General features: G+C 36.9%; 1 protein-coding gene across 1 annotated transcript in view; it reads right to left on the reverse strand.

The window, feature by feature from the left end:
- Window positions 1-6,602, reverse strand: part of LOC142357510 (uncharacterized) — a 37,705-nt gene extending 31,103 nt beyond the window's left edge. The window contains exons 1-4 of the mRNA XM_075409129.1: window positions 6,292-6,602; window positions 1,567-1,940; window positions 1,259-1,368; window positions 912-1,073 (exon numbers count right to left, since the gene is read on the reverse strand). Coding sequence (XP_075265244.1) covers window positions 912-1,073; window positions 1,259-1,368; window positions 1,567-1,940; window positions 6,292-6,396 — 751 coding nt within the window. The 5' untranslated portion in view covers window positions 6,397-6,602. The remainder of the gene's footprint in view (window positions 1-911; window positions 1,074-1,258; window positions 1,369-1,566; window positions 1,941-6,291) is intronic.
- Between the last annotated feature and the right edge of the window lie 2,429 nt (window positions 6,603-9,031).

The raw sequence follows: 9,031 nt of genomic DNA on the forward strand, positions 1-9,031 counted from the left end.
GCTCTAACACCAATTTCTCACTCCACTTTAAAAACAGTTTGCAAAACATCATGCTTCAAACATATTCGATTTTTCGTTCCCTTCACTACTCCAGCAAGACTAAAATCTCCACTCTAATATAACTTCTCCTAAACATTAAAAAAAGAGCGTGATCAATTCTCACAAGAGCGTACCAATAATCTAAATGCCTCGCATTGTAAAAACCAAAAGAAGGCCAATACCGGCTCCGCTCAACTCTGGCTATTGGAGCTATTACAAAACGTAACCGACTAACGTCGCGCAAATTGCTCTCAAACGACTAGCGAACAGTCTGCTTCGTCAGCAGCTTGCTGCGCGGCTTAAGGTGCTAGCTTTAGCTTAGTTGAAGGGGTGAGCATGGGTTGGGGCGAGTGTTCAGGGTTACCGGCGGAATGAAATAGAGTGGAGGCAGGAAATGGTGAGGAGTGACGCGGGGGAATTAAAGTGGGAGGAGCAAAACCACTGCTTCGGTGAATCCCACACTTAGAGACTTGTTAGCCATAAGGCTTTAAGAGAACTTTATGCCCTTCGGGGCTTTACCTATTTTATCCCGTTTTTGAGGACAAAAAGTCGTTCAAGCAAAAATTGCTTCGAAAAAGGCAGCAGCACTGAAATAATTGCTACAAACCTTGTGCTATGAAAAATGGCAATCAGAAGTATTAACTATATTCACAAATAGGCGAAATTGCTCAAAAAGACAGACCGCATGGGCAGGATGTCTGAAAAAAGAGGCAAATAATATGAAAGCATGAAACGAGCAACAATTTCAATCGCATGACCGGCATAGGAAATGAATGTTTTATACGATCGAGCATAACTTTCTATGGGTGCGTATTTTAAATACCTGCACATCGGCGAAGTAAATTTCAATTTTTAAGTAAATGTGGTATTACCTTTCCAATTCAGTCGCAAGAACTTGAGGCAAATTGAGACAAGGTTTCCGTTTGTGTCCAGTTGAGCCAATGAAGAACCACAAAAGTTGTTACACGACTCAATTTTCAGAGTTTCTAACTGACTCAAGCGACCGTTTGACACCAGATGGGAGAACCCTTCATCTAACAAACAGCAGTCAATATAACTTGGTTGAAAAACTAATAAACATAAACTGATACCGTAATTTATGACACCGTAATTTAGCAAGACTGTATTTTTTGTTCATGACGCCGTAATTTAGCAAGACTATTTTTTACGGAACCATATTTCCTTAAGACATTTATCAATTAAATGATTTTCGATTTACCTGTTATGTAGAGACAATGTGACAGTTTCACACTACGTAAGTGTCCACATTGTTGCGAAAAACACATAAGCAGTTCATCGCAGAGCATCAAGGACTTAGTGACTGTCAACCTGCAATGTATAAAAACAATTTGTTTAAGATCATGATTCAATGAGCATTTTTGGACGGCAAATGATCCATTTTTCAATTGATTAAAAATGATCAATTTCAAAGCCTTTTGAATTATTTTCTAGCTAATATATTCTGTTAGTAAATGACGCATGAGCTTTAAATCTGCTATTGAACAAATGTGTACGCATTTGTCGCACCTTGTGATGTTCGAGAAAAGCTTAGTCTCTCCAAATAGTCTAAATATCGTGTATTCCATCTCATCCATAGATTCCAATTCATCAAAAGAGCCTGATAATACCGCCTGCTGACTCTCAGGGCCACTTTCACGTTCCTGGTTACCCGCGGGCGTTGCCGTTGCTACCATTTTTTGCCGGGATCGAAATGAGAGGTGAAAGACATTCCTCCATGATGACTGTTGCCTTGTCCGATATCTATTAGCTGCGTCATCCGCGGACGAGTTGGGTACAATTGGACTACAGTCTACCCATGTACGCTTCTCGTAACGGTCTTGAAGCAAAGACTTATCCAGTAGCCCTGTGTCATGGTCCAGGAGCCATTGTACGATTTGTTCCTATAACAAAGAAAAACTTGTTCGATTCATTGTCAAACTTTTACAGCAATTAAGATCAGGAGGCTCGGCATTGAGCCTTCACTCAGACCTAGAAACCATAGAAGATCTACTAGAGATATAGCCTTAAAATTTGTTTTTTTAACAATGAAAGGTTTCAAAAGATACACTGGTGCCTTAAAATCTCAAAACATCACCTACTAATCTACCGAAGTGCATAAGAAACAACTGCATGTACGATTGGGAAAAAACTATCGGGTGTTGACTTTAAATTATTTGAAATTGCCTGTCAAAAGCTAAACTTATTCTAGCCAACAAGAACATTAAAAAATGGAGTACTCAAGTCCCATCACTTGTTCAAAAGGTTATTTCAAATCTCAATGCATTGAAAGGGATATACACCAGATCAATAATTAGCTACAAGTATAAAACATAACCGTAGATTTCCTGGAAACAGCCGCCATTGATTCCTATAACCCCGATTGGGATTTAAAGAACACAAATGGAAATACTGATTGATGTAAGAAAAAACCATCAAACAATAGAGATGCTAACTAAGAACAAATTTCTAGTAGCGGGCACCTAAAATTGGGCTTTATGGGCTTATCCCGTTTCTATTTTTTGATTCCATTTCTTTAAATACTGATTCTGTAAAACTTAGATTGCTTTGCTCAGCAACTGCTGTTTAAGAGAACTTTGAGCAAAATGTTTTCACAGAAATTGTCGAAAGAGCGGCAAAATGAGGTAAAGCGAAACCAATTGTTTGACGAAGTAAAAAATAATAGCACGACAAGTCTTGAAAAACCATCCAAAGCGGATAAAAAAGTTAAACTGCTGTATCTGACAAGCAGATCAATTGAACAATGCCAGCCAAAAGGAACAGTCAAATTTGAGCAACTAAAATAATGAAATAAATTAAACAAAAATAACCATTACTAAAACACTAGATGCTTTTACTCAAAACACAAAATTGATCAATTTAAATATACCCATTAACCCATGCACACGCCTCCGATAGGCGATGGGGTTTATTGGGTTGATAGAAAAACTTGAGAAATAGAAAATACTTCTAAAAACCTGCAAAAGTTTCTATATTTCGCCAATTTAGTTCGTTGAAAACCTTTTTTTGTCTCTAGAATCTGTCCAGTAACCCCTCTGCAAGACGTAAAGATATTGGCCCTTAAAAAATGATGAACTCTGAATTGTTGCTACAATTCGTAAAAATCGTATCTTCAGATTTTCATTGTCTCCTGCAACCATCCGGTTACCTAAACTCAAGCCAAAATTCACTGACCTATCAAGATTGATAAATTTTGAACATCATAATTTTCAAAAATATAAAATATTTTACAAACTGCTAATATTGAGATTTTGAAAACCATTCCATTGCCGATAGAAACTATGCAGTAACCTATTTTCGAACTCTATATGAGTTAACCAAGCCCTTGAGGCCAGGAAAACACAATCTTTTGAAAACTTGAAAACTGCGAAAAGTAGTACTATTTTGCGTGTTTATGTTTGCAGTTCGACATATAGCTCACAAAATGGTAATATAAACTAGATGAGTCTCGAAAAAAGACGTTTTCCAAATTTGAAAAACTTCAATTTAAGACTCATCAAACGAAAATGACGAAAAAAGTGGAAGATTGCGCAATTTTGGGCTCAAACTCTTAAAAATGACATATTTCAACCTAGAGATAACGCTTTCCCATCAACTCCACCACTCTTAGCACTTGGAGGACTACTAAATCCAGATATTGGCCCCCAGTGAAAGTAAAAGCCCGCAGGCAATCTTCATCCGATTTTGAAAGATCCAAGTCATGGATGTGAGGGCAATACAATCCAATCCAACGACAAAAAAATATTCAGAGCTATTTGATATGTATATAACGACCACAAAAAAGCCAAATATTCGCAGGAAGTAGTGCCATACAGTAATAAACAATCTCATAAGATTTTCAAGTAATTAAGCCACTACTATATTGATAAGTTCCAATATATTATCAAAAAACTATATATAAAGCTTGAAATCAACTAAAGCAGTGAAACCATAACAGACAAACGTCAAACGAATTGATCAAGAGGTTTCAAGTGATATTAGTTAAAACGCTTCAAATTATTTAATTGTCAACTGAATTGAATTGTCAAATTATTATTCAAAAGTCTACCTATTATTTACCTTCCTGAGTTCGATGAAGATCAACTTGTAAAATTGGTTAAATACTGCAAAGAAATGTTTTTATGCGGATGCTTATGTACTTAATCAGCATTAAGAAACCAAACAACAACCGGAAATTGTTCAAATTGAAGACAACTAAATATTTAAGAAAGACCAAAACAATTTGTGGTAAATTGCAGGATTAACAAGCACCAGAACACCGGAAAACCAGCCTGAGATTCAGTTGAAATCTAGTCCCGAAACCTTCTTAAATTTTAGTAAAACTGCTTGCTCTTTCTTCAATTATTCTATTGAATTGCACTAAACTGAAAAACAGAACTGGAAACCTTTGTTCATATCTAAGTGAAAGATAGGCACTGATAAGCTTAGCTACAACAGTGAATAGCTTCTTCAATACAAGGCAACAAGTGGATAAAACACGCATTCAAATCGTTCAAACTAAGGCTATTAATAGCTAAGTGTATTGCAAATATATCCGCTAAAATCGCACCATGAACAACCGTTCTTAGTCCTTGTAAAATGGCAATTATTCTAGCTAATTGCTCGAAAAAAAACTCTCAAAACAACCATAAAACATTTTTAAAACTAAGTTCGTAACAAACTCATGATTAAAACAATCAATGATTTTAATTGAAAAAAAGATAAACCGACTTACGTCGGACATATTGCTCTCAAACGACAGGCGGGGAAATTTAATCCAGAGGGGGCTGGAGCTTATCTCAATTAAATGGGTACTTTAATTGTTCAGCATCAAAAACCATACAGAGATTGGCTTCCAAGATCAGTGCTAAGGAAGAATATTCATATTCGGACGTGACATTAGGGCGAAAATAAGTTTCGCGCAGCTCCATACTCTGCCTCCGTGGCGCACGCTACATGCGCCGGTGCCCTGCAGTAGAATCATCAACAGGAACCATTGCAGAGAAAGGGAAGCTATTGTCCTAAATGTTTCTATATATTTTCTACTACATCTGATTCAGAATCACCACACATTTCATTTTGATTGCTAATTATCACATCTATTCTGATTATAATTCTGATGCTTTTCACTTTCTCTATCTTTAGCGTCTGATGCTTTAATTTTTTACTACTATCAGGCATTACAAACATACATAGGAGTTGACTTGCTACCCCTCAGTTGACCGACTACCCTTTAAAGGGATGAGCTTTCTTTTAATTGACCTCTTTAGATATTAAATGGGTCAAGGAGGGATTCCACCCACCACCACTAGACGGGCGCATTAGCCACTCTGTTATCCGGCCCTTATGTACGCTTCGTTACAATCGACTCTCTTGGCGAGACATAATTTTTGAATAAAAGCAATTCAAGCAAAGTCAAGCAAAAATCAAAAAGCCTAGTGTGAAAAAATTACTCGAGAAGTGAAATCGAAAGAATGTTCTAGAACAAAATGGTCAAGCAATAATATTGCACACAAAAAATACCTTTAAAATAATTGATTCGTACGAGAGCAATCACCAATTAAGTTGAGCTGCTTTAAATTCTGAATGAAAGTAATTTAGCACAAAAAATGGTTCAATTTCACGAACATTTCCAGTCTCCAAGGCATCAATGCCCTTCTTTTTAGGTGCCTAAACAAGCTTGTTCAATCTTTTTCCGGTTATGAATTGTTCAAATTGTTTTTGAAGAAATTTATATATCTCATGGTGTCACCAGGGATTTAGCAAATAACTGGAATTGCAATAATTGACTAGTGATCTTATATCATTGCAATAAAAAGCTGGAACCACACAACTGCCAATAGCTGCAGAAAAATGACATATGAACGACTAACGTCAGTAGCTAGCTACGGTTTAAGGAGGCTGGCGTTAGCTTAAATGAAGTGGGATGAGCGCGGCGGGGGCATGGGGTTGGTGGCGGCAGGGGCAAGGGGAGCGCATGGCGGGGGTGTCGAGCACGCTGGGCTACGAGTGGAACGATGTGCAAGGGGTGAGGATTGAAGTGAGAGGTGGCTAATGTGGGGGGGGGGGGGGGGGGTCAATTGATTGTTGTTCCCTTTTTCCCTTTTTTCTGCGGCCGAATTTTTCCAAATTCCTGGGTGTAACCGCAATTTTTTGCAAAAATTTTAAGCTCCAAATTTTGCAAATAACTCAAATTCTCTCCCAACCGTTTGTTATATATCAAATATATCCGCAAAAACACGTTAAAATACATACCCGAGTTTGCAGGGAGAGCTCGTCGAAATCGGTTATGGTGTATAACTTGTCGTAGTTGAAAGCAAACGCGAAAATTGCCAGCTCTTTCAGTGATTTCACGTACATCTTGAAAGTGATAAAAAAAACAAACAAACAATCAGGACATACAAAGTTTGCAGGAAAAATTATAGCAGCCCATCAACTCCTGAAATGACAGATACCTCTGAAAACAAATCTGAGTTCACTCCCTTCGAAATAATTTAAACAGTATTGGCTACTTATTTAAGATTAGACAATATCTTTCATTGTATGTTAAAATTCAAGAGTAGTAGAAATGCTTCATTGATTAAAAACCAGAGAGGGTGGGAGGTTGAGCAAAACTGATTGTAAGAAAAAAGTTTTGATTCTTTCTATAAGAAAGCTCATATTATATTAGCTTCAATTCAAATGGCAGTCTGTTCCACTCATGCGGAATTGCATAACTTATAGACTTTTTTCCAAAGTTAGTTTTAAGGACAGAAAATTGAAGGTTGTATATATACTGGCATCTTGTTAGCCTAATTGTTGTGATAAAATTATTAAATAGCTCCACTTGCACGTGGAAGACTATTCAATTTCGTTTCAGCTTCTGTGTTGTTATTTATTGTGTATTCAGAGGCCGGACATCGATTTTGGGTAGCCCCAATTACCGGGGATTTTAGATTATGGCGGAAAAAAATACTCGAGAATTACTTTTATGTTCACTACGTGGAAGCATTTGGCGTGAGAGTTCTCGGCATCTGCTTGACCTGCGTGATATGATTATATCCTTTTCCTTCCAGCTCTATTAGCTTCAAAAGAGTTTATTCCACTCAACAGCGCCGGCATGCGAGAACGAACGTATTCCAAAATTAGAGCGAAATTTGGGAACATGTAAATTGCAATAAATATTGAGGCCTTGTAACCATCGTTTTTCGTTTCATTAAATCCGATAAATATAGTGGGAGTTTGTCAGGCTGATGTAAAAGCGATGCGCTTACATTAGGATTTTGAAGGTAATGCGTTGCCTAATTGGCAGCCAGTCTAGCTGCTTCAGGTATAGCGAGGTTGGTGTTGAAGGTGACAATCGAAAAAACAAACGCGCGGCAGAGTTTATTATTCGCTGAAGTTTTGCTAATAAAAAGTTTGGCAGAACATAATAAAGCGAATTACAGCAGTCAACACGTGATAACACTAAAACTCTAATTAACTCAATTAGGACTGATGTTTTAACTTGATCTCGAATTGACAATACTTTACGGAGATAATAAAACAAATTCGAACAAACAATGTTAATCTGTCGTTGCAGAGTAAGCTGACAATCAATATAACAACCTCGAAAATTGTTCAGTGTAGTTACCATCTTCTGGCAGACGTAAGAGACCATGTTGCGGACAAGTCTAATCCAGTATACATCACGGAAAGCGACTCGCCAGATAACACAGAAGATCATTAAAGAATTTCAGTAAAACCTTTTCCGTTGAATGCCAGCAAGGATAAGCACTCTGATACTTGCTCCTAAGATTATTAGATTCCCGATACAATTTATTCGCTCCAAAACAACCCTTTCAACAACTTTTGACATGAATCTTAAATTTGTAACAGGGCAAAGACTCGACAATAATTCAGGAACAAGTTTAGTTTTCTTTATGAGCGACCTCACGGCGCCTTGTTTAAATTGATTTGAAAAGTACCCTCTCTGGAGAGTTAAATTAATTAATGCAATGAGGTAGTCCGGAAAATTTGTCAAAACAATTTTCGTATAACATCATTCGGTGTTGTATTGTTCGAAATTTTTCGTAGAAGTAATTTAAAATCGCTCAGTGTAAACAACTGAAAAGTGTCCAAGACAGTTGTATGTGAATCATTCAATTTTAAACCGTTCGTTAGAGGTGTTGAAACTAACACGGTTTCTATTTTCTAAACAAAAAGGCATTAAACTTTTTCGCTAAGCATTCAGGCTCCCCGAGTGACTGCGGCAGGACAACATTATTTTCTCCTAAGAATTTCTGAAGCATAGAATACCTAACACGCTTATTTTCACTAGCGAAACATTTGTCAAGGTATTTACTTTTCTTTTTGGTAAACAGCTCAAAATACTCAAAACTGAATTAATAAACATGCTTTTGTCATGGGAATTTCCATTTTTTCAATAAGCTTTCTCAAATTTTCTTCTCGATCTTTTCATGGTTCTTAGCTCACTGTCAAAGAAAAGGCACGTATGATATCGAACATATTTAGTTTTCAGAGGATGGTTCTTATCGACCTTATTAACATTGTTAATTAAAACTTTGTTCAAAATATTTTCAGGGTTAACTCTTTTAGCTTATCTTCTCAAGGCAACATGTAACAAGAAAAAAGTAGAAGACCAAGAACCGACCCTTGTGGCACACCCGTCTTAACTTTAACATCACCAGAAAGACATCTATTTATGATTACTTGTTGAGAGCGATTCGAGAGATAATTTTTAATAAACAGTAACACAACAGATTGTAAACGAATCGTTTTTGCTAAAATCTAAAAAAAAACTGTTGATCAATTATATCAAACGCTGCGTGTAAGTCTAATCCAATATACATCACGGAACGCAACTCGTCCGTTTGTTATTTTCTCACTGTAAAGACGTACTGAAATCACCAAAGGAGCAGGCAATTTTCGAATTTGCTTTCAAATAGGACAAGTTATAAACTAATAACCGTTTTCGACGAGCTCTGCAATCTCAGGTCTGTGATTTTGATCTGTG

The sequence above is a fragment of the Convolutriloba macropyga genome, chromosome 2 (genome assembly GCF_964194025.1).
Source record: "Convolutriloba macropyga chromosome 2, txConMacr16.3, whole genome shotgun sequence".
Lineage (NCBI taxonomy): Eukaryota > Metazoa > Xenacoelomorpha > Acoela > Convolutidae > Convolutriloba > Convolutriloba macropyga.